The 25924-nt window shown below is 46.5% G+C and overlaps 3 protein-coding genes across 3 annotated transcripts in view; 1 reads left to right on the top strand and 2 right to left on the bottom strand.

The window, feature by feature from the left end:
• LOC135815995 (uncharacterized) overlaps window positions 1-20249 on the top strand; it is a 35469-nt gene extending 15220 nt beyond the window's left edge. The window contains exons 9-28 of the mRNA XM_065329351.1: window positions 1750-1938; window positions 2497-2641; window positions 3092-3213; window positions 3879-4019; window positions 4763-4857; window positions 5159-5241; window positions 5755-5807; window positions 6137-6256; window positions 6662-6764; window positions 6992-7035; window positions 7696-7768; window positions 9912-10009; window positions 10912-10994; window positions 11143-11212; window positions 12377-12511; window positions 12749-12886; window positions 17758-17829; window positions 18247-18325; window positions 18973-19052; window positions 19529-20249. Of these exons, the coding sequence (XP_065185423.1) occupies window positions 1750-1938; window positions 2497-2641; window positions 3092-3213; window positions 3879-4019; window positions 4763-4857; window positions 5159-5241; window positions 5755-5807; window positions 6137-6256; window positions 6662-6764; window positions 6992-7035; window positions 7696-7768; window positions 9912-10009; window positions 10912-10994; window positions 11143-11212; window positions 12377-12511; window positions 12749-12886; window positions 17758-17829; window positions 18247-18325; window positions 18973-19052; window positions 19529-19648 (2043 nt within the window). The 3' untranslated portion in view covers window positions 19649-20249. The remainder of the gene's footprint in view (window positions 1-1749; window positions 1939-2496; window positions 2642-3091; window positions 3214-3878; window positions 4020-4762; window positions 4858-5158; window positions 5242-5754; window positions 5808-6136; window positions 6257-6661; window positions 6765-6991; window positions 7036-7695; window positions 7769-9911; window positions 10010-10911; window positions 10995-11142; window positions 11213-12376; window positions 12512-12748; window positions 12887-17757; window positions 17830-18246; window positions 18326-18972; window positions 19053-19528) is intronic.
• Window positions 14198-15613, bottom strand: LOC135813327 (uncharacterized). Its single transcript, XM_065326427.1, has 3 exons — window positions 15226-15613; window positions 14671-14961; window positions 14198-14523 (listed from the first exon to the last, which is right to left on the bottom strand). The coding sequence occupies exons 1-3, from the start codon at window positions 15341-15343 to the stop codon at window positions 14198-14200; spliced, it is 735 nt and encodes a 244-aa protein (XP_065182499.1). The 5' UTR covers window positions 15344-15613.
• A 1159-nt stretch (window positions 20250-21408) lies between the features above and the next one.
• LOC135815994 (mucin-5AC-like) lies at window positions 21409-25652 on the bottom strand. The gene has a single exon (XM_065329350.1). It carries the CDS (start codon window positions 24082-24084, stop codon window positions 22147-22149), a length of 1938 nt encoding a protein of 645 aa, XP_065185422.1. The 5' UTR covers window positions 24085-25652; the 3' UTR covers window positions 21409-22146.
• Between the last annotated feature and the right edge of the window lie 272 nt (window positions 25653-25924).

Here is a 25924-nt window from a genome sequence, read left to right as displayed (position 1 = left end):
GTGACCTCACCCTCCTTACGACTCGGCTTTTTACTTTCCCTGATGATCCCATTGCTATCAACATTGTTAAAAATCACAAACACCTTGGTATATTTCTTGATGAACACTTGTCCTGGGATTCGCACGTAACCTATATTGAAAAGCGAGTTTGCTCCGCGATAGGCTGCATTTCTCCTCACATCTCCCATCTACACCATGGTTGTCGAATACAAATTTATCACTCTTATGTTCTTCCTTTGTTTGATTACTGCTCTCTCGTTTGGTCCTCCGGTCTATCCTCCGCTCTTATGCATCGGTTAGAAGTCACCCACCGTAAATTACTTCGATTAATATTTCGCATGCCCCCTCTGACCTCCTCTCAGACGCTATACATTTTGGCTTCCTCTTCCCCTCTCTCAGAACGCTTTCCCCACTCGGCATGCAAATTCATTCACCGTATTAAGCTTCAACTTGCTCCTCCTCATGCACTTGCGCATTTAAGCTGGTTCAATAATAGCTCGCGTACTAGATGTTCTCTCCATTTCCCACTTGCCAGGTCATCGATCCTTTTAAAATCCCCTCTGTTCAAGTCCTATTCTCATTGGTCTCGGCTTCCGCAGGAGGTAAAGTCTCATGACACCTTCGCTGCATTTTGTTCCATTCTGCCCGCGCCTAAGTTGAATTGAATTGAATTCGTTGTTTTCTATTGCTAGCCTAATCTTCATACTGCTCTCTCCAGGTTCCTATAGTACTTCTTTTGTTTTGTTTTCTTTTCTCTTTTTCTTCTCCTTCTTTTTCTCAGTTGTCCCCACCATGGCTGGTTAAAATCGCCCGCATCACATGCTTATTGGCACTATGTCATCGTGATTGTGAAATAATAATAATAATAATAATAATCAAGAGGGACGAACGAAAAGAGAAAGTAAAACAGAGCAGAAAGGAAGATGCAACTGAAAGGAAAGAAAAACGGAGAGAAACGGAGAAGGAATGTGGACTGGGCGGATTCATGAACCATTACTAGAGCGGGGCGAGACATGAACAGAAGGGGCAAGTCCGTCGATATTCATGTTTAAAAAATTCCAAGCCTTATTTTCAAGAAATATAAATATAAAGAAAAGAGAGAGAAGGAAAAAGAAAAGGTCAATTGAATAGGACTATTGAAGTGCTGAAAGCTGGGCAAGAAAGTCTGTGAGGCATGAAATGAGCTAAATGGCATGAGCAAGAAAGAGCTATGTCGAGAAATCAAGAAACAGAGGCGAATTAGGCAGTTGGGCTGGACTGTGGGTAGGATCAGTGAACTACGTGTTCTGTGGCTAGAGGAGTCAGAGAACCAGTTCTAACAGTAAGTGGATGCACCGTCTATGCAACAATAGGGTGGTCTGGACCAGAGCGTACAGCTCAGTGGAAGGGGTCAAGCGGGGTTGGCGGCAAAGGAGCTTTACATGGACACCCAATGGGGCTAGTCCAAACTGTTCACACCTTAAAAATGTCCTCATTTTCTAGGTTAAGGTGTGTGGATATGTATCTCCAAAGGACCTCTGAACGGTGTCCCAATTTTTCCGATGTCCTCTAGGGCAGGTTCCACTGTACTGACTTGTTGGTGAGTCTAAAATTTACTACTTTCTCGTTTTTGTTACCTACAACTTACAAGATCACCATTCTGATCTCCATGTTGCTGTGACATCATGGATTAGGTGTTACACCCTTGCTGTCTTTGCCAATCATAACATTCAGTGTGTGTTCTGTTCTCTTTGAACCTGACCTGCATAGTTTGACAGGACTGGAGCAATGCTGAAGTCAGCATTCCAGCATGCCCAGAGGATTTCCGTGAAGACGTGTGTCGGTACAGAGACACCGTTAAGCATGCCTTCACCAGCTGTTGGTAACAAGACAGGTAATGGTCCGCTGAACCTCTACTACAGTGCATCCAGGAAAGACCACTTCCTCACGACAACACAGGCAAGTGTCATGTCTTCAACTAGTACTCACTACGTCATGCCTGCTGAAACTGTCACGGTTGTTGTGCAGCGTATGGTATTGCCGACCCTGTCATTTCCGCTTGTCTCCCATCTTCAAAGAAATTGTAGACAATTAGACATGTGTAGCTTCAAAAAGTGCCAAGAGGTTATGGAAGTGGTGCAGTAGGTGGCAGTGGTGGTTGTAACGCAAGGGTTTCAACAAGTCCGTTAAATACTTCCAGTATCTAAACAGAATTCAGCCGCCTAATCTGCTTCATGCCAGACCCTGTACAGCCCTGGCAACGTGATTCATGTTACGTAAACTGCAGCAACATTAAAATAATGGGACCAGATGTTTTTGAGCACGCTGTAGTCTTTTGTTGTCAGCCCGGGCCAGTTTGGTGTGTGGCTATTAGCTGGTGTGTGAATATCATGCATGCAACCACTCAGTGGGCTCCATTTCTAATCCTTCATTACTGGTCTTCTCTGTGTGCGTGTGTGCGTGTGTGTGTGTATATGTGTGTGTGTATGTCTGTGTGTATGTGTATGTCACCTGCAGTGTGCAGAGTGTGAGGGCGTGTACGTGTTTGTCGGCGTTCAGGGATACATCAGTCTCGTTCCACAACCGGGCTTGATTCCCGTCAACACGTACTACAATGGACAGAAGTTCGACAACGTCCTGAGCACAAAGCCCATCGGCCCAGGTGAGAGCACTCCAGGAAACCCATAGTGACATTCAAATAGCTTGCATGTTATCATGGCAACTTGTACCTTTGTGTGTGCGGCAAGTCGTGGCTTGGTACATTGTAATTTCCCCCTAGGATTGTCCATTCATACCTGGCTTGACAGTACGGAGCAATGTACGTTTTCAAAGAGTATACCGGCGATGCGGACAGTGTTTAAAAAAACGCTAAAGCAGCAAAAATCACTCCATATCAAGTTTGAAGTTCATACACATCTGCATGAAAAAGGTCAGAGCTGGAATTTTAGGCTGCATCCTATTTTGAGCCAATGATTGCTTCATGTCGCCACCTATATAGATATAGCTACTGACCGAGTCGTGCTCCATGAAATGAACCATCTCCAGCACTGGCTCCTGCTCCTAAAGCCGGAGCCTGCAACTGCTAACCTCTATCTTTAACCTCGTTCTGCAGGGTATGGTTTGGTCCGAACGGAAGGCTACATCAACGCAACCCTTCTGAAATCTAGCAATGGTGATGAGGACATCACCAGTGGTCTAGACATGACAAGTCTTCAGGTGTACTATAACGAACAGGTATGTCACGGTATGGGGCACCATTGTCAAGTTGACATCATCTGTTGCTGGCAGTTGTTCTGATACGCTATCACATAATTGTGAGCTTGTGATATCTCATCCGTAGAATAACATGTCCACCTACTAATGCATACATGTAGTAAGATCAGGCAGCAGCCGTGTAAGTTATACAGACCTTGAGATACGAACTTAGAACTTCAACTTCAAGACCTTGAGATGGTCTTAAAAAAGACAGGTGTTCTTGTATTGGGGAAAGATCCCAAAAACAAACTACAAGCAGTACAGAATACCAGATGTGCACTCCTCTACCTACCCTCATTCCGCAGGGGCTTCGGAAGGTATTTTAGTGTGGTACGGTCAGCCATCTGAAGTACAATTTACTCGTGGGGGAGTGGTGGCTGAGCTGAAAATTTTGGAATTTTAGATCCCAGATCAGTATATTTTGTTGATTCATGGGGTATCTGGGGCAAAAGTGGTACGGTCAATACTGTAGTGACCGCACCGTGTGTGACGCCCCTGTTCCGAGGGTCTTCTGTATGCCACTCAGTGTCAGGGCCCAACAAGACAGCTGGACACCGTCTAGCCAACGCCTGCACAAACTACAAACCATGTTGTATGCATCATTGCCGACTGTGTGTTCCCTGTTTTCATTGTGCGGCATGCAGATGGTCGATCATTTGGTGGCGGGTAGTGATGCTGCCAAGAAGTACGCACTGGCCAATGGATACGTGCTGCAGTCAACGCTAGGAATGGTCATCGCCAACTTCACTGCACCACCAATACCACAGGCCTATGACTACTATGAGGTTGGTGATGGCAACTGGAAATTCGGTCTATAACTCGACCAAAGGTTTCCTATGCTTCGTAGTAGGGCTGAAACGATTATACCAATAACGGTAATCGATCGATAATTCCTTTTATTAACAATCAACTAATCGTTACGTTATAGATTATTCATTAGGGCTTTTGAGATGTTCTGAGGTTCAATTGACTTCAAAACTGCCAGGTTTCGGAGCTACCCTTTCCCTAATGCAGATTTGTTTGGTATTATGAAGACATGGCTTGTGGAAACAGAGTAGTCTGGCACAAAATTCTGACACTATTTGCTTACGATTATAATCGATAAATCGATCGTTAAGCTAAAGAGTAATCGATAGGTGAAAATCCAAGATCGTTTCAGCCGTACTCCATAGTTCGTTTTGAGCGGAATGGCTTCATAAAATAAATGCATGTTTGAGAAACGCATTTCCAAACTGGAACCCGAAACCTATGCTGCACCCTTTTCCCACCAGAACCAGGCGATGATTTTTGTTGTTGAATGTTTTCTGATTGGTGGTGCACAAATTGCGAATACACCCTACAAATTTCCCGTTGCTGGTAGCTATGCACTATCCTGTGAACTATACTCAGCCTGTGATGGTGGCTGTTGCATGGCCTAGCGTAAATAATGTTCATGGTAGATGGTGTTCCCTACCCACTAGTATCTGCGTCTTGTGTGTCGTTGTCTATGGCTAATGGTGTTGGTGTGTTGGTGCGTTGGCGTTACCAGGGGATCTTCACACGGATCATGAAGCTACAGCTACCAATCGACTATTACTGGATCTGGACACCGGAAGGTTGGGAATGGGGAAAAATGAATGAGAAGTAAGACACATTGTAGTACTTTTTGATTGTCACATTAATTATTTCCAGGAAAACTGGTGGGCGTCCTGTATCACCTTAAAATGGATGAATCACATTCACTGCAATTTGATGGTGTTTTTAACGGTATAGGGTTTCATCATTCCAACGTTGATGATTGTGTAGGGAATAACTTTAAAAATGATGGGGGTGGGTAAACTCATTTCTAGCTCAAGATTATGGGCCCCTAGGATAATGACATAATTGCATGCTGAACTCTGTGGTGCAAGATACACTGTTATGTGTACACTGTCTTGCGTTCCAGTAACACCGTTTTCCAGAAAGCTGTCGGCGATCTTAAGTCAGCTTTAGCGGCACGAGATGACCTGAAAGCACCGTTTGAGCTAGGTACGTTGTTTCTAGATGCTTGAATATCCACACAAAGAAGATGGAACGAGGTTTGCCTGCCATTATGCCCATTTATGGTATTGAAACTGCACTGTGTGGACAAAGGAGGAATTCTACTGTGCATGAATCTTTACGTAGGGAGCAACACACAGTTTCGCATGAATCTTTGCACAGAAAATTTGACTCAATGGAGACATTTCAGTGATGACCTTGCAATATTGCAACAACAAAAAACTTTTCCTGCTGTTGTGCAGTATGATAGGAAGTGTACGCTTCTCGTTGGCTGAATATTTGAAATAAACAAGAAGCATTGTTCTTCCGAATGACGAATATCTGCGATGCGTGCTTTTTGTGTTGGTGTTCTTTGTCTTGCAATATGGCTGTCCGCAGCAACCCATGCACTAGTTATGGTTGATTTGAGGTGTGAGAAAGAAGAGCAAAGAGCTCTGAGTCGATCGAAGTTTGTTACTGAAATAGAGTTGTCCGGTGTGTGTACTTCTTCTGGATTGCTAGCTTCATGCGGTTGGGTTGTAGGACCACTTCCTGACAGGAGTATTTTTGACAAGGTGTGTACCATGCTAAGCTAGTATGATGGACCAGGAGTGGTGAATCGCCAGCCACTTGTAATCCACATTATCCCACTAATAGCTATTGCCATGACTGACCATTATCCTCTCTGAGATCACATAGAAATGTCTTACTCCAGTGCATACCCGGCCGACGAGTGATGTCATAACTAATGCAGTGCATACTTGATGATGTCATTACCTCACTATCCAGTGTATTCTCAAATGCTTTTGATCCTGGCTACTTTTATACATACACGGTGATGCTATGCCATGTACAATGCACTCATGTGCCTATATCTACATGACTGTGTGTGTTGGAATACTAGGTTCTACCAAGCGGCTATGATGCGATCACGTCCATTGACATGGCAGTTGGCAATACACCGGTAGACAAGGCGTACATGAACATTACACATCACAAGAAGTGGGCCATTCCATGGATGGAGGTACGGTGTACATGCTGACTTCCCTCATTCTCAATCCATATTCCCACAGGATGATTCTCCTTGCTTGTTTGCTCCTATCTCGCATCGTAAGAATTTCTTTCGAGTAGGATAGGCTTGTCCGTGGCATACTAGTACAGTAGTCTGTTCAGCAACAAACCATACCATGTGAACCGTACCATGGGAGGTATTCATCTAAGATGGCCGTCACCTTTGGGGGGGGGGGGCAAGTTACCCCATACTTGGCAGGTACAACCCGTTATAGTACATTTAGGAGTATGACCTCACAAAGTCCATGACCTTTTATGCAGAGCTGGCATCAAGGTGTACGGTTGTAGTGGATGTGCCCCGCAAAACCTAATAGCGGGATACGTGCCATTGTGAATGGTCCTTTTTTCTGTTTGGTAGGATGATCCTGGTCTGACGGCACCTGAGCTATGGGTGAATCGCACGCTGATGCACATGGAAGATGCTGCAACATACGGCTGCAACGGATTACTGGGAATTCACTGTAAGGCTGTGTAGAATGTGTAAAGAGCATCGATACGGCCTGGGAAGTCAACCAACTGAATGGTTCTTTTTGAATTGCCAGCAAACAGAGTGATGCTGGAATTACTGGATATGTTCAATAATGCCACACAGCAGTATTATTTTAGTATTAGTACATACCACTGACTAAATAATACCATGATGGTAGACTGTGTGCTGTTCTGTTGCTTGCAATCTTCATTGTTTCAGGGAGAACTAAAGCTGTATCGCCACAAATACTTGCAATGGGAATGGTAAGAAAACGCATGTGACGTGCATGTCAGCAATATCACAACGATTACAGTCAACACCACTTAAGGATTAACTCCCACGTAACAAATTTCCTGATACAGCTGTATAGCCAACCATTGTCCACATGCACGGTTTGAATTCATACAAAATGGACCCTGTTGTAGCAAACTGTTTTGGATATAGTGAATCACACTATTGTAGGGGAGCATGTTAACCCAAGTGTACTCCTGCAGTCCCGGGTCATATGCTAGGCATGATCACGGTATTGTTCATATGGTGTGGGTGCGTTTCTGTTGTGAAGAGCTTCAGCTTTAAAGAACCAGTGCTCCCTGCACAGTGGTGTTTGTGATATCGGGAGTAGACTTTACTGTACATGGAGCTATAACTTAATGACTTTACTGTACATGGAGCTATAACTTAATGACTTTACTGTCACATGGAGCTTTAACTTAATGCAGCACTCGGGTTGGTCTTCAAAATGGTTCACTGACTTGATGTGAATAGTGCTGCACGATAGTCTCCAATTTAGGGGCGTCTGAATTGTTCACTATCTACTTTAAAAGTCGTGGAGTCATCGCATTGTTGACTGGAGAGTACAGTGGTAGAAAGTGAAAGTGAAATGTTGTGTAGAATCTCAACACCTCTTTCTTCCAAAAATACAGAAATCCTGGGATCCTACGCTGACGTCAGATACTTTCTGGACACAGTGGAGCAAGACTGAGTTTGGCATTGAAGGTAAGTGGTTGAAGCACATTGGAAAAGCGTTTTGAAAGTAAGGTGGCCATAATTATGTGTGCTAAGAAACTTCCCTTGATAGCATGTTCATTTGCGTTCTTCAACAACAACTACATTGCAACTCGGTATTCCCTACAGCATGTCCTGATATTGGACACCAACAGGTATTTTAATGAAGCATCTCCTGGGCATGAAGTCACATTGAAACACCTACATCCATAGCGGTTGTGTTGTATACATTGCATGCATCATAAGAGTCATGTGTCATATCATGTTTCTCATGCTATTCATCCCTGCACGCGCTAGACTCAGGGGCGTACACCGCTCGCCTCTAGGAGTGGTTCCCATGCAAACTGATCAACCAACATAATTCCACACGGCTAGTGCTCTTATACGTATCCGATGGAGTTTCTGCATAAACGGCTGGATAATGTCACTGCTACGCATATTTGATTCAAAAAGACTGAACTTTGCCAAGGCATTTTTTATGGATGTTTTGTTCAGCAGGACGATTTCATGTTATGCCGTGAAACGAGTCGCTGAAGCACATCCACACGCTCAGTCTTGAATCGGGTTATATTCTCGGGAGGACTGCGGTAAAGCTGCCCAAACTTCGAATCACCTGGAGCAAACATTACACAGGGCAAGCAGAAGCCACCATGGCACGCCGGTCAAAAGACTACCCAGGGAAACTCCTCCAACCAGGATAGTTGAAAGCGGCGCTGTTTGCCACCCGTCTGGACACGCACAGGAAACGAAATCCTTTGCCTTCAGTGCAGCTAGTGGCGCACAATGATTGTCAATGACCGAAATCTTTTCCATGTATGGCAAATTTCGGAGGAATCAGGGATTCCACCGTGGAGGTACACTTTCAGAATATCCTTTCCAACACACTCCAATGTCACTGAAGTAAGTCTTGGATGATCCAGCAGCTTCCAACAACGGTCGCTCTACAGCTTCGCCGACGATTCCGTCCTCTGTGCTGCTCGTTGCAGACTCCACTTGGAAGTCAGGTGCGTCCGCAATCTCATCTATCGCTTGACCTTCGTCACTGGCTACACGCTTTGCCTCCTGCTCAAAATAGCTCTGAATATAGCGCTGGCCCTCTGGATGTCGACTCTTCATTTTTCTTTTCCACAAAGCGAAAGCGTCGTCAAAAACGTAACCAACTTTGTCGAAACAAACTGCAAAGGAAATGACTCTGAGATCGAGGAATCGCTGTAACTCGTATGTAGAGACTTCGTTGCACCCAGTAAGTTCAGTAGATCTACGCTGTGTCACAAAAATGCCTCAGCAGCACTTTTACACCTTGCCTTGTCACCGTCCTCGGACGGTCAGGCGGACTGCAGGCGACTACGCCGCCTTGGCATGCATGCACTGCATGCACGCTGGGCCGTGATCAAAACATTCTCCGTAGATCTACCCACATCGAAATTATTTTACTGGTTCCCGGGCATCCCGGGAACCGCCCTATGTACGCCCCTGCGACTAGACGTCTGCGTAGGGGCAGTTTGCTGGTGTGCTGCATGCATTCATTGCTAGTTCCATACATAGTTCTTTGCCCTACTGTGGCGGGAAGGTTGTCCCGTGCAGCCGCAATGATCAGCTGCGCTGCCGAAGTTCAGTTTCGGTAAACATGCGTGCGGATTTGCATTTTGCTGCTTGGTTTTTGATGTATTTGTAGTTAGTGCAAGGAAAGAGCTTGCTGGTGCAATTGTTGTTTGGTTTTGGTTTTGAGTTTAGTTTGCTCTTTGTTGTTACCTGCTTTGAACGATCGCCTTTTGTGGAATCGTTACGCTCCTTGTGGTACAATAATACAGTCTTCAGAAATATCGAATACAGGTTGTGTTAATGACATCACTGTATATGCTCATTGAATATGCTTTGTATGGAATGACAAACCAGAACTTGTGATTCTGTACCCGCGGCTCTTGTTATCGTTTTGAAGGCTCTAAAGCAAGGCAAACTACACTCCCGATGTTCAAATACGCAGCCAGGGTTCGAACTGCACAGCAATGGTGACCTATTCAATAGGAAAACGGATTACAAAGTTCTTTCCATTCGGGAATTCTTACCATGCACTGTGTGTTTTCCGACCAGGTTACAACAGGTGATGCAATGTACAATTCCGTATTCCCTTCAGATCCAGCTGCCATCTTTATTAGCATCGATAGTTTCCACCTACCCAGGCCTGTTGCGTGGAGTGGTGGCCCCGGAGGATGGAAAGCAGACCTCAAAGAAGTAAGCATTCCCAGCAACTTCACACATACACTACAAGTAGAGAGAGAGAGAGAGAGAGAGAGAGAGAGAGAGAGAGAGAGAGAGAGAGAGAGAGAGAGAGAGAGAGAGAGAGAGAGAGAGAGAGAGAGAGAGAGAGAGAAGAGAGAGAGAGGACCTGCCAAGGATGGCTACCTGACGAGATGGATACTAAATCTCTAGGACGCTAGCTGCTTCAACCATGCTAAGCGTCCTCACCAGAGATCAGACTGTACCGGTGTGGGTACACCAGGCTGCATTTGGCAGTCAGAACTATTTGCCACGTGTGACTGGACTTCTGTGAATACATACTTCTAAGGTTATACATCCCTGTGCACTGTACACTACTCTACGCTCTAGGATAAATAAAAAAGACACAGGCACACACACACACACACACACACACACACACACACACACACACACACACACACACACACCAGGTGTGGAAGCCATTAAAGTCCTCTTTACCATTGATCCAGCAAATCGGATCTGAAATCAGCTCACTCTTATGATGATCCTGACATTAGTTCACATGTTGCTGTGCGTCACACATGTATCTTGCAGTGTGCATGCTCCATATGCGGAATGTGGTATTTTACTACTCCCTGCTCCATATGCTGAATGTGGTATTTTGGCTATAAAAACTCTTCAGGGTTGTTGTTGTTCATTGCTCTTTGTTCATGATGACAATATAGACCGTTCCTTGTTTCGTTGATGAGCGATTTTGGAGTACGGGAGTCCGGGGTAGTAGATTCAATACAGCCACCTCTACTCCATACATTCCCCACCTGACTACACATGCGTGTACATGTACACTAATCACTGTGACAACGTGTCTTCATGCCCACGCACACAATTTCTTTCCTCTCTAAACATGCGCCCAGTGTGGACAGGCAAAAACCTACGCGTTTGTGGATGAGCTGGTAGCCATGAAGACAAAGGTCCAGGGATTGGCAAACATTGAGCGGTACGTAGAGGAGTTTTTGTGTAGCGGCCAACAGAACTGTGGCACATGTGCCCGCACTGCTTCTTACTTGAACAGATAATGGATGAACTGTATAGTCGAGTTACAGGCATCTAAACCGTTCTCGTTGCCTTTTGTGTCCTTTTTTCAGATTTGACTACTGGCTCAATTCTTTCCTGTACATGCGAGGCATATCGGCAACGGAATGTGCTTGGGGTGGTGTGAGTACCCACATGTTACGGCACTAGTGTGCCCACAATACAGGACAATCATGGTTGCTGTGTTGTGGATGATAACAGCATAGGCCTGGAGGAGGGGGAGGGGAGGGGAGGGGGAGATGAGGGGGAAGGGGGAGGGAGGGGAGGGGAGGGGAAGGGGAGGGTGGGGAGGGAAGGACAGGAGGAGGGAAGGCGAGGCATTATTACAAGTACATGCATGTATCAGGCGCGTGCCCCGTATGGGTTCCTGGGTGCCCGGAATCCCCCTTTTTTTGCTCAAAATGCAGGATTTTGCTTCATTTTTTGAAAATTTTCCCGGGGAGCCCCCCCCCCCCGAAGGGCACCGGCGCACGCGCCTGTGTATGTTTACGGTCTACCTATGTAAATGCAGAACTATACAGCAGCTACTGCTATGTCTGTGCATTGTACCATGCTCATGTAGTTGCAATATTATGACCACTCTTTTGCTTATCTCTCATGCTATGCATGCGTAAGAACAACATGGTCTTTTGCCATTGCCAGTATTGGTGAATCTTGAGTAAACTCGTTGATGCGAGCACAACAAAAGGTAAAAAAGATGCTTTAGAATCTGTTAGTACTCCGATGGTGAACCAAGGAAAATATCCCTCTTTGGAATTATCACGAATATACATGAACCTTCCAAGTTGGAAGGCTGCTGGTTAGCGCTATCGAGCAGTGCTCAAACTCACTTCCTTGCCGTGGAATGCCTCAGTACTCCTTGTCAGTCTGGTGCTACCTTGTACAAGTCTGACTGTTCAAAATCTGGTTTAGTTGTGACGGACTCTAACGCACAACGTATGCCCCACCGTTTTCCATGTTTCCATAGAATCTGTTAAGTATTGATTCACACTACTGGACCTTACTGGCTAGAATGATCACAACAGCTGTTACTTCGAAGTACATAGTAGTTTGTCTGAAAGTCAATGTCAGTACAACTTGCAATGACCCAATCAATCATACATGTTCACACAAAACATCATGCCCTTGTGCCGTTGTGGTGCGGTTGTATCAACTTTCCTGGCACTTGCTAATAGTGTACGTGTATAGTGTGAATTCAATACAGTGCGGGCATTCTCCCTGCTATCACTCTATGCCAAGGTGTTCTGGGCTCTGTGTGTTTTCATTGTGCTTGTATCCACTGTGAAGTACGATGCTGAGGTAGCAAAGGCAAACAAGATCACCGACGCTACTCAAAGGGCTACCTACGCCAGGGATAATGTGCTGCCGATGAGAGTGCAACTGGTTGCCAATGCTTCACAGACTATCACATACTTGCTACAGGTATGTGGATAGCAGCAGACTGTACAACAGGATTGAGTTGATCAGGCATGTGTATGGGGTGGGGGTACAGTTCTATCTTCGCGATGTATTGTAGGTCATTACCTTCATCATACTGTTGACAGCAGAGCTACTCGATGTCAGTGTGTTTCACCTTGTGTTGTACTGGCTGCTGGTTATGTTCCACCCACCGTCGGGCATGATTCTACAGATGCTGTTCTTGCTGCTGTGCTGTTGCAGACCGTGATAAGCCCAGGTGAAATGGGCACAGTGATGAATGTACTGTCGCATTCGCTTGTCCATGCCATCGATGAGCAAACAGCAGCACTGGAGGCAATGCTCAAGCCTGTCATGGCATCGCTACCGCCCAATGCTATCGTAAGATCCTTGGCAGTATAATATATTTGAGGCAACATTACTCATATAAATAGAAAGACCGAAACAGCTGTCAGAAGGAACAATATTTTAGAACTCCGAAGGAACCTCATGGTGCTGGCTGTGGGAAGTGTATGTGATCGGACACAGAGCATAACAGTGGCGGTGGTGGTGATGAAGTCAACCAGGGAGTCGTAAAATACCGGGAGGCGACACGCCACACATTTCACGATCCGAGGATTGCCGCACTCGACCCGCGAAATTTGAAGCGTGATTGAAACGTCGTCGTCATCTTCTTTTTCTCAATTGTTTTTGCTATATGCTTCGAGGCTATTCTGGATCTCCAGAGCGAAAGCTGGTTGTTTCTGATATGTACCACGCATTACCTTAGGTTGAGCCGTGGCTTTTAATTTTTTTTTTGGAAGTTCACTGCTTTGGAGACGACGGAATGTCAAGGTAAGTTATTCACGAAATGTACTCAAATTTGAATTGAGTCAATGCGAATGACACCCTGTTTTCGGAATAGTTCTCCACTAAACACACCATGCCCATGGCCCCTTCATGTTGTCCAAGTTCCATTCTAGGTTTGTGTGAAGTTTCGAGATGAAGTTCGACGATGTACTCACCTTTCCATGGAAGGGAAAAAAAGTAGCATATCAAACAGAATCCATGCAGTATTTGATGCCACTATCCTCATTCTTCTGCATTCAAAGTGTTTCACATCTATATGGCCCATGAACTGCAAACAATATTTGTCATTTCTTAACTGTTCATAGCTGTTCATAACTGTTCTGAACACATTGCCTTCAGGAAACGTAAGGCCGAGTCGCCTCACCGACTGAGCAAAGTTCTCTGCGACGAAAGTCACACTATCGGCGAATGCACTCAAGGTGAATACCCGTCAATATCCTGTATACTGCTTGTACCGCTTATCACAGTAGCATACACACAAGCACACATACACACACACACACACACACACACACACACACACACACACACACACACACACACACATGCATGCTCGTGCACACACAAGCGCAAAATTCACATATCACTGGTTCAGTTGTTTTTATCTGTGTCGTATTTTGTCTTATACAGAGCTTCCGAGCCACGCCGAGTCACCTGACCAACTGAAGAAGGTTCTGTGCGACGAAAGTCACACTATCGGCGAATGCACTCAAGGTGAATACCCTGTGAACTGCTTATACCACTTATCACAGAAGCACACACACACACACACACACACACACACACAAGCGCAAAATTCACATATCACTGGTTCAGTTGTTTTTATCTGTGACGTATGGTGTCTTATACAGAGCTTCCGAGCCACGCCGGGCCACCTGAATTCTCCAAACAAGGCTGAAGGCTTGTCACGGCATCCTTGCCAAATAAAGGTATAAGCTGCAGCAAGTTGTCGTTGCGACACCTTGCTCCTTCCAGCTCACGTCGCACGGCCACCAAGCACCAACCACCATGGTACTTTTCAGCAAGGTGAGACAAATTGTCAATCACCGGTTCGGGGATGGCTTCAGCAGCTTTGGATGGTGCTATTGACGCTTTCCTGATAGCAGCGGCAGCCGTGGCATGCAGGTAGCTTATCAGATTCGCTAGCACTGCAGATGTAACTTCCAAATCTGAAGAAGAGAAAAGAAAAAGACAACATATAAGGACTGGTGGTTGCAGAGACTGTACTAGTATTCAAAAGCCAGCGTTTGCATACCTAGTCTGCATACCTAGTCAGAAGCCAATTTTTTTCCAACATGCATGCAAAACGCACTGACCTTCACAATTGATTTTCACTTCGGGAATAGCTGTTGCGATGACGGACAGCATTTGTTGCCATGCTTGCGAAATATCAGCACCCTTGCATGCCTTCAGCTGGCACACTTCCTGGCGTAGCAGATTCGCAGTACCTGATGCCTTGTGTAACCGTGTCATAATAACATGCAGGAATGACTCCGTCGCCTCAGTAACACTCGCCTGTCTCATTGTCAGCAGTTTGCAAATTCCATGGATCACTGCACCTTCCATAGGCCTGTACACCATGATGGCACTACCACTCTTACATCGATCTGCACATAGACAAAGTATGGTTTGAGGATGGAGGTTTACATCATCTACGGTGATGATACATACTAGGTACACACGTAAATTTTCAGGACTTCAATAAATATCCTGTCACAGTGAACAGACAATGCATCGTGGGCAGACTAGGATGAAAAGGATGGTGTCGACCACCTAATTTATCGGGTCAGTTCGGGCACTTAGGTATGCTACAGATTATACATTCGTGTCCACAAGGAAGAGACAAAAACATGCAAACGAAAGAATCTCACCTGTAGCCCACAGCTGAACATCCCCACAACTCAGGTCACCAAGTGAATACGTGGCGTCATCTACATCTTCCACGGTGGACTCATCACTTTGGCAGTCATCTCTGTCAAGCTCCATCATCCTTTACTTCGAAGGCCAAGGCACAAAGTATTATTACTTAGAAAAACAAAACGAACTGCTGACACTGGATTCGTTGTGTGCAGGATAATTTTATTGAGTTTTCAAATTTTTTGGACCAAACAGCGAACGCGTCCTTTTGCATGACCTGCGCCGCTTTGACCTCATGGGAAGTCCCTCGCCATGCAGCGCGTGAGGTCTCAGCACTCGTGCCCGAGCTGAGGCAATCATCCGACGCGGTTGTGCATCTCGTGTCGCCTCCCGGTATTTTACGACTCCCTGAAGTCAACGCATACACTCATCCATCAGTTATCTGGATACCGGCGTTATGGGACGTCGGTCTACCGGGAACCCTCAAGATGGGTGTAGTAGATATATTTTGTATTTTTTTTAACTTGACCTCATTTTTGCTGATACGGTGATACCATGTGGCATATTGTTGGTCTAGAAGACCGTCAACTGTGTCTTCTAGTGATGGGTTATATCAGACTTCACAACTCAGTCAGTGATAGTTGAATAGGTTTTATTTGTGTTACGATACACTAAGACAATCGATCATAGCGATGTCATTCTGGAATATGTAAATCTACGACTTAACCTGTTGCTAAAACTACTGAGGAAGAACATCTCGAGGAGATTAGTCAACCTTCTACGACCGAGGTAAAACTAAGACTAACACTAGCAGGTGAATTCGTAAGCTAGCACAGAGTAACAGCGGCGAACGGCAATACGGTGTTGTACGGTATAACGTATGTCGTATAGCACGTCATACAGCAGTACATGTACGATGAAATCAAGATACGACAATCGAGCGGAAAAGAAGAGAAATGCAACGAAGTCTAAACCTCAAGATATTATCATAGAAGACTGTCAAGTTATGTAATGTGTTTTACAGACAATTATGCATTTATCTGTCAACCGAGTAGCGCACCACATCTTACAGTTGGGATCCCTGCACCAATACGTATGGGATTTGGAGTTACAGACACTATGAACCAATATGGAGAGTGTCTGCCCCTGGAGTGCCCGGATCAACAAATTAAACAGTAACTGTTGTTTTGTTATTGCAATGAACAAGCCAATTAAACACAATGTGTACAGCTGTAGCTCATCCCATGTTGGAAAACGAGAGAGCTTGGAAGCTCAGGGCCCTACGCTATGCTTTTTTGCCTTGATGTTTAGACAAAAAAAAGCATAGGGATGTTATAAATTCTTTAAAAAATTCCTATTTTTTAAGACATAACCTGGGATTCGAACCCGCACTATCGCGCCCTGCATGCATCCCCCGATAAACTTCGCATACATACTAATTCTTCCAAGTTGCTTCACATTATGATCTTGCATTTGAAAGCCCTATTTGAGGCTGCGTTTACACAACAACGATTGAAAACGATTTGCGTTTACACGACAACGAAGTAGGACCTAAACGGAACGAAATCATTGCGTTTACTACTATCGTTTACACGACAACGCCCGAAAACGATACCTAAACGGAACGAAATGGAAACGCACTTCAAAGTGTTTTGAAACGTTTTCGTTCTCGTGTAAACGGTGAAAACAGTGAAAACGATTGGAAACGGAGCGCGGTCATGGAAACCATTCCGCGCGGGACTGTATTTCGCGGGAAATACCTGACCTTTGCGACCACCAGCACGTACCAACTCCAACTAACGTGTTACTTCCCGCCCTTGCGCCAAGTCAGCACGTGCTAACTCCAGCCTGATCGCCCGTTGTCCGTTTTCGTGTGAACAGTTCAAAACGATTTGCCGTTCTCGTGTAAACGGTTTGAAAACGATTCGAGGCCAGCCCGTTTTCGTTCCGTTTCGTTCCGTTTCGTTTCGTTTCGTCTCCGTGTAAACGCAGCCTGAATATGCATTGTGGCCAGCCGTCTTTGATGGTACGGTACGGTAGGGATAGGTACGGGACAGGTACGATCGAGGGTAATACGACACCGTCTCCCGTACCGTACCATCAAACACAGCTGCCCACATACAGCTGCCCGCTATATTCAAATAGGGCTTTCAGACGCAAGATCATAAAGTGAAGCAACTTGGAAGAATGGGTATGAATGCGAAGTGCATGGGGGAATGCATGTAGGGCGATAGTGCGGGTTCGAATCCCAGGATATGCCTGAAAAAATAGGAGAATTGAAAAATTTATAACATCCCTATGATTTTTTTGCCGTCAGATACGGGATAGCGCCAGGCGTGACACAAACAAACAAACAAACACACAAACAAATACCAAATTAAAGCTGTGTGGACCCTGGCTAGCGCCAGACGTTACTGAAGTAACATCTTCTGCATAGCTACGGGAATAAAATCGATACTTGGCACTGACAAGTGCTTCTATCCCACAGCACAGCTTCAAATCCCAGCCTGTCGATATATTTCCCGTATTGTTTTCCAATTCTCCAGCCATCAGATGAATACACCGGACCGAGCCGTCTAATTGTCCCAGCAGTACGAACACACCTCACTGGTGGAGAGGTAAGCTGTATGAACCGGCTTAGGTGACATCAAGCGGTTACACTGATGCCATAACATGGACTAATCTTCCTTAGCAGTTACGACATTTGGCAATGTGATGATGTGGCTATTTCAGACGGCTATTTCAGACGGCTATTTCAGACGGCTATTTCAGAGTGACTATCACTACCTACTTTATACTTCACATACTTCACATTCTACACTATCTTATAGTGGCTATCCCGGCAAGTGCATGGCGGTGTTGTCATGGTGATAACATCCAGTAGGAAGCCAATCACCACATCAAGAGTTCCCAACAGAGTAGGTTACATGGAATGCATGTATGATGATGGGCTGTATTCAAAGCTGTGCTGACACCCCCCCCCCCTCTCTCTCTCTCCCTCTGTCTATCCCTCTCTTACCATGGTGTTTTTGCAGCCATTGGCTGTTTCGGCCATGTTACTCCTGACAGGCAGTCCTGCACAGACATGCAATGTGACACTGAACTGGAAGGCCGGTAAGCTAATGATCAACTCACTGCCGGGTTTCATGTGTTACCGCCATGTCCTGTACCCGTGTCCTACCCTTCTCAACAGTCCCACTGTGGTGAGATTAGGGGTCAGTGTGCACAACCCGGCTATATATGGACAAAGGCTTGGTGATGGAGAGGGCCGAATAGCGTTGTCGCTTAGCCGGTTTGGATACGCATGGTTACAGTGCGGTTGGTTTAGCCAAGGTTAATGACATTGGATATGCTACTTGTAGGCTTTGTTGGGGTAAGTACAGATCGTTTGCAATTTATCACCTGCCGCACCGCATTAAGCTATGACGGGGCAGTATTCCGCAGTGAGTAAGCACACACTGAGCTGCAGATTTTTATGAACACAAAACCAAACTCTCCCTCAGAACTGTTTAGATGCTGGCCAATGTGTTCCTATGGATTTGACTTCCCTCGCAGAAGCTGCACTGACTACTGAGAAGGCACAAACAGGTTTAAAAAAGTCATGGTTCGCGTGGGCCTCAGTTAGGCCGTGTTTTCCAGTGACATCCGTAAGAACACCATCACCCTCTAGGATCAAGGCAAACAACCAATTAATGACTATGTACATATAGCACATGTACTAAATTGGTCGCTTTCTTGCATGCCATTGCTGGGTTCTGTAGTGACTGGACAAGCATACGAGACGGTCGCCATGACAAACGTTGGTCGCCAGGTCTACCAAGGATCAGCAACCATATCAACGGTAAGACGGTGAACGTTACGGGGACATATATCCTGGTAGGCACGACGTTGTTGCAAGAGTGCTCGAAGCACAAACATGCAGAGCTGTTTTAAGTGTCGACACGCTTTGGACAAAATGTATCAAGCCCTTTGTTCTGACTTTCAATTTTTCACCGAACAGTTCATCACACGATGTCCAAAGTGTACACAGATTTCCAGTGGTTGTTGTGAACCTGGTTTTACTCGAGGAACCTCTTCATGAATACATGTAGCTTTGCTCACATTCACTAAATACACCAGCCATACCCAAAAACCATTGCAGTTTTCTAGCTGGGGGGATGCAGGTAAACCCATGGTAGATCTATCAGTCAAATAAATTTGGTAGCTGCTTAGAGTTCTGGTGGTGGAAGTCAATTTTCATAGCTCGCTTTCTTCATTCCCTGAGACTATTGAACATTCAAGTAACTGTGGGAGTGTATGCGTTGCTATGGTTTTCAGGCGCCGACATCGTCCACACCATATGATTACTACATCTCTGCAAAGTGTCCGTCCATCGGCACCCCACTCTACTGGCCTGTGACTGCACCGGTGGAACCGCAGACCCTTCTTGTCGGATAATGATGCTTGCATGGCTGGGTGGTCTTTGTTGTGTATCAGATGCGCATTGTGTTAGGTCCCTTCCAGATCTGGTGAAAGAGAATCAGTAATTTTGTCTGCTTGTGTTTGAAACATTGCCATGGTCAATTGCCTATGGTTTGTTGGCCTCCAAACATTCTAGTTTGGAGATTGTGCAACACAACTCAACACATTTTTCCCAAGTTTTCCACACTTGACGGACCCATTAATCGTTTTTCAAGTTGCAATCTTTGTGCTCATATGTGCAGGGCCTAGGGTTGTCATTGCACACACTACATGTGCTGTTTTATGTATCCTTTCCATCGTTACTGTTTGTAACCCGATCACAGATTTGTGAGCACTTTCACAGCGCTCAGCACACGCTGAGTAAGCAGCCCCACATGATCCGATGCCTGCCGGGCCGTTTGCCACATACACGTACGCATACACTAGTAGATGCAGATGAACACAAGCACGAACCATGCTGATCATTGTGCTATCAAGAACAGGCCGGACGTTGTCAATAGACAGGAACATCAAGACTGTTATTGTAACTACAGGATTTATTTATTTATTTATTTATTCAACATCTCATGGCTTCCGATGGCAGCCAAAACGGGAAGATGTGGGTGATAGCCAACCATGGTAAAAGAAGGAGAAGATTATATACATGAAAAGGAAACAGCCGAAAAGCTATATTGATTAGTTTTTACTTGCAAGTATTATTATTATTATGGTGCACTCAGTCATCAGCAGGCCCTCAGATTCACTTTAAATTCTTTCAATGATGCAGAAGTCTTCACTGAGTCGGGAAGTTGTAGCCATGCACAGTAGCCCTGGAAGAATGGCGATCTTGTGAATTGCGTTGACTTGGCCTTGGGAAGAGACACTTTGTTTCTGGTTGAGCGGCCCGAAACAAACCAGTTATAAGGCTTTATATGTCCAGGAACACAACCCAAGAGCATTCGATGAACCAATATACAGAGGCAAGTTAGTCGGCGTTGCTCTAACGGAGTAGTCTGAGCTAATAAGTACAACTCATTGGAGGGAAAGGTTTCTTCGAGAACAAAATTTTTAGAACTTTCTTATGATGAACTTCAATGGAATCGGATAAGACCTTAGCTAGGCCACACCAGGCTGTGGCAGCATATTCAAACAATGGAAGGAGATAAATTTTATATATAGCGGAACGGCACGGAATAGAGAGATGTTTACAATGACTTTTAATATAGCCAAGTGCACGGCTGACTTTATTACAAAATTTAATGTAATCTACATGAGCCGACCAGGACATGGATGAATCGAACATTACCCCTAGGTGTTTGTGCTCCTTTACCGTCTGAATTTCTGTGGGTGAATTGGGAAAGGTGAACTTAAACATTGAGGCAGAATCTGTTAGAAACAGTACTCAGGCTGGTTTTTGAAACGTTTGCCTGAAGCCTCCAACTGGACATCCAGGTGACAATCATATTTATCGCGTCTTGCAACTCCGCTAGGCTGACTCAAGCTGTTTGACAGTTTTACAGTGGCGCAAAGCAGCTATATCGTCAGCAAACAATGACATTCCAGAAACATGACTTTGTACATGTAGATCATTTTCAAAACATACAAAACAAAAAGCAGGATCATGTAGATCCCATCATGCAACAACAGCCAAATTTTCTTCGGCAACCCCCCCCCCCCCCCCCCCTCCCAATTTTGCAGCAAATCTGCCCTCGCTTTTGCCAATGTGTTCACATCTAGGAAGTCCGGGACACAACGACTAGTGCAAGTACTAGTTATCATTCTTTGGATTTGGACTGGATTGATGAGTATGTGTACTTTTAACTTTTTAAGTACCGGTAAATTAGAAAAAGGAAATGTTAGCGTCATAAAGCAGGCGCCATGGTCAATGAGCACCATGATCAGGAAAGAGAAAGACACGAAACTGAGCGTGATCAACACTGCTTAGAGTTGCGTCAACGCAAAACACTGAGCGAGCAATTCAAATGGGATTACCGTTGGTAAATGATCAGCAACACACCACATGCACTTATGGCAGGTAGGTATCTTTAATCTAGTGCAGTACAAGATCGTATATTCTGCGTTATGTGTTAGAGAAATTCAAGAATGTAGTGTGAGAATATTCACGCATTACACTACATCAAAGCTGCCCAGCAGAGTCAAATTCAACTTAATCTTACAGACTTCTCTTCTCTTCACGAAATAAACTCAATAATCTTAGAACATGGCTCCTCGTATTGGAGGATGTATGGAAATCTCGATTCGCGTCCTCCGGTTAAAGTTCACTCTTAAAACCAACATGCAGAGTAACACCATAACAATGTACACAGCTGCTGGTTATGTAATACGCACACTTGGATGTACACACACACGCGCGCGCGTGCACGTGCATGTTCATACACACTGTGCATGAAGTTTTGTTGGCTGCTTCCTATCAGAGGTCAAGCCGTACGGCAATTCTATGCATACACAAGGTTTGGTCAACAACGCAAATGCGCTCACTCTTGGCTGGAGAGTTGATGCGAGTTGGCTGGAATGGATGGCTGTAGGAAGATTGGATAAGGATGAGGCGTGTAATACGTGGTAGAGGCAGGGGCAGGCGCACCTTCAGTGGCTGGATGTGAGTATGTTGGCTGGTAGTTGAACATGACTGGTAGCGTTGTGACGTTGGAAGCAGGGATGGTACCGGGCGGAGCGACAGCAGCGGCGGCATTACTAGCAGAATAATGCTGCATGCCTGGCGCCGGTACCAAGTATACACCGCCACCGTTGCCAGGCAACGGTGCAGCCGCGGTCGGCACAGTCGGCAATGCAGATGGCGCAAACGATGGAGTTGACGAGTGCGCCGTGTTGACCGTTTCCGAAGACCGGTGCTGAACGGCCGCGGAGTCAACATAGCAGATCTGCGGGTGCATGACCGGCTCTGTATCCGTAGAGGATCTATCCGTATTGGCACCGCCGTGTTCACTCCCCAGCTCTTGATTGATCAGATTGGGAATGCTGAAAGCCTTGGCGTTGGCGGAGAGCGGCTCGGTGTGGAGTGGGCTGAACGGACGATTGCGCGTACGCTTTGCGCCAGCCGAGTACGGCCGGCCGCGTGTTCGCACAGGGCCCGCTGATGACGATGACGGTGGCGGCGAACTGTTGTGTGTTGGAACACACATGTAGTCGAGCGGCCTGTCTTCATCCAGGTCTAACGTATTGGTGTGCAAGGGACTGAACGCTCGGCTGCGGCTTCGCTTTGAACCAGCGGAGTATGGGCGCTCGCGCACTCGTGGCACGGGCCGCGTGGCCGAGGGTGGTGAACTGCCATTGCCAGTAACATCCATATAGTCCATCTGTTCGTCTTCATCTAGATCCAGTGTCTCGCCAGCGTTTGCCATGTCTGTCTTTACTGACATACAATCTTCATCGCTTCTGTCTGCCCATTGCATTGACGTTGCTCCTGCTCCTGCTGCTGCTGCTGCCGCTGCTGCCGTGGGTTGTGGTTGATAACTAGACTGTGCACCAAGGACTGTTGGTGGAGAATGTCCGGCATAACCATGCTGCATGTGGTCCTCATTCACAGCCATGGCTGTCGGTGATGCACATGGCACAGGTGACGAGTTGGAGGGTGCACCAGCAATACCTGCACCGGCAGTAGTCACCACCGCACTGGACTGAGCTTGGTGCGGCTGCTGTTGCTGTTGCTGCTGACCGCCATTACCGATGGCTTGCAGCACGCTCTCATGATGCTCCTGTGTGGTCCAGTAGCTACCTTTCCCTGGATCATTGGACTGGCGAGGCACCTTCACAAAGCGCTTGTTCAGCGACAGGTTGTGACGGATGCTGTTCTGCCAGCCTGGTCGCTTGCTCGGCTGATTGTAGTATGGAAATTTCGTCTCAATGAACTCATAGATTCCGCTGAGAGGGAGTTTTCTGTCTGGCGACTGTTCAATAGACATCGTAATGAGGTCAATATAGGTCAGAGGTGGTTTCGACAGTGGTGGAACAGCAGCTGCCCCTGCGCCTTGGATGCCGGGTAGGCCGACACCGGCATGAACAGCACCAGTACCGACTGAATTGCTGGCTGCCTTGGCGGATTCCTCTTTCTGCCTTACCATGCTCACTGCTGAGAGGACATCCAGGCCTGACGCAGCCAGTATATCACCACCCAGGGCTGAGGACAGGCTGAGCCCAGTCGTTGCCACCGCCGCCGAAGAGCCGCCTCCATTCAGCGCCACCGGGTGTGCTCGCGGTGCTTGTGAAGCGCAGGTGACTGGCGAGATGGGCTGGAAGAAGTGACCGGGCGGTGATGATCCCGCAGAGGTCACGCTCACTGCTTGTGGTGAAGACGAAGACGACGTGCATGTCTGCATCATAGCAAACTTGCCACCGAGTCGGACGACTTCGGAGCAATCCGCCGTGCGGTCATCGCTAGTGTTTCCAGTCATCATCGACAAATCCTTTACCTCCAGCGTGGAAGAGCAACACGATATGTACGTTGAAGGTAACCACGAGCCCAAACGCCTCCTACGCCACAGCAGGCAGGATACACGAAACGACTGTGTCTGCTCCACACAGCTCACTCAAGCCTCTAACGACGGACTCTGCTATATACACGCGACCCTCTCTGGTGCCTCTGAGACGAATCCCTGGCAGCTCGAGTGCCTCCCTTCGTGTTTTTCTTCGTTCGATTGTTGATCCAGAATGCCCGCCCGCCTGCCTGCTAGATAGCTCAGCGCGATCTCTATCCACGGTATACAGCCCAACAGTTCTAGCTGAACACAATTGCTCTCAAGTGGTGCATGTCAATTTAGCCGCCACAGTGGCAATAGGGCAGAATACGTCGTGATCTACTCGCTGGAGAGCCGGGATTCAAGCTAGCGATGCTGCGACCAGGCAGTCAGTCCGGTGTTTTTCCGTCAAGCAGACAGGACTGGAATAGTTCTTGCTATACCAAAGCCAAAGGCTCTTGGTCTTAGCCAGCACTACTACTAGTACCAGTACAGTGCGAGTGGTGCGCGTAGATCTACTGTTTGCCTGCTGTCTAAGGGATCTAGCCTGGAAGGGTTGCTTCTGCTCGCCGTCGACCTAGGTAAACACTGACACAACAAACAGTTCTCAGTCAATCCGGGCTCTGCGGACTGAGGGCATACAACAATAAAAGTGCCTTGCCGTGGTGCACCGAGCAAGAAAGGAGAGAACCCATGACCGCTGACAAATCGACAAGAGGAGGCCACCCATGCACCGGACCACCCTGAAGCCCAATTAGGCCTGCGACCTGACAGACGGCCGTTTGTCGTCTCTAACTCGTCTGTTTGTTCTGCCATTGTGCGTCGCCTGGATGGACGTGCATGACACTGACGCAAACTACGCAGGACATGGGTATTGTGTAAGATGCCAGTAGGCGATATCATCGCATGGTAACCAACATAGACATCTTCTTAGTCTGTGTTGACCCGCACGGGCACACGTCAGTCGACTGCCATTCGCCTCACCACAAAATACCATTAGCTAGCTGCAGTCACTGAACCTGGCCACCCCGAAGCTGCAGTCGTCGACAAACGTTCAAGCAAGTTAGCAGTGATAACATAGCCAGCGTGGCACGTTTTCTCTCCTCTCAACACTCAGTGCAGCTTAGGGACAGAGACCTGCTGTTCCAGGCTGCTGTTTACACAATCATGATATTCCCAATGATCCGTTATCCCAATGACATCGACGGTGCTCACTCGCCGTTGGTCCTCGAATCGTGATTGTCCTTGGGAAAAGATCTCGGACTTGCTCGGGCCATCACGCCATGCCTAGTATGCCCAGAGTGACCAATAGAAGTCTTGAACCCCAGTACATGTACATGCCATTGCCGCATGCCGCAAGTCACGCAGTAAACAGAGCAAGACAGGAGAGATCGTCACATTCATACTCAAAAGGGCACGGAGAAAGCAGGTCCGAGTGAGTGTTGACAGTTTTACACTCTGACCGTCATTCAGAAAGACAGGGATAGGAAGGCAGGCTAAATACCAACATACACCATCAACAAGAACCATGACTGTTCAGGGTCCCAGGCTGAACACCAAACCCTCACATGGTAGACCCACAGAGTCAGTGCACAATCGACAGTCATGTTACTTACTTCTCACTGTGCATACTTGCTGATCTAAAGGTCAGCAGTCATAATCATGCCTCATGAGTCATGGATGTTTTGGCCTATCATGTAGAACCTGGAGTGCTTTTTAAATACAGTCATTGACATTGTGTGTCCTGCTCAACAAATGCCTCACTCGGTGTCTAGCCAAT

Source organism: Sycon ciliatum, chromosome 4 (genome assembly GCF_964019385.1).
Source record: "Sycon ciliatum chromosome 4, ocSycCili1.1, whole genome shotgun sequence".
Lineage (NCBI taxonomy): Eukaryota > Metazoa > Porifera > Calcarea > Leucosolenida > Sycettidae > Sycon > Sycon ciliatum.
The sequence above is the reverse complement of the archived record's forward strand: the minus strand, read 5'-3'. Positions and strand labels throughout refer to the sequence as shown.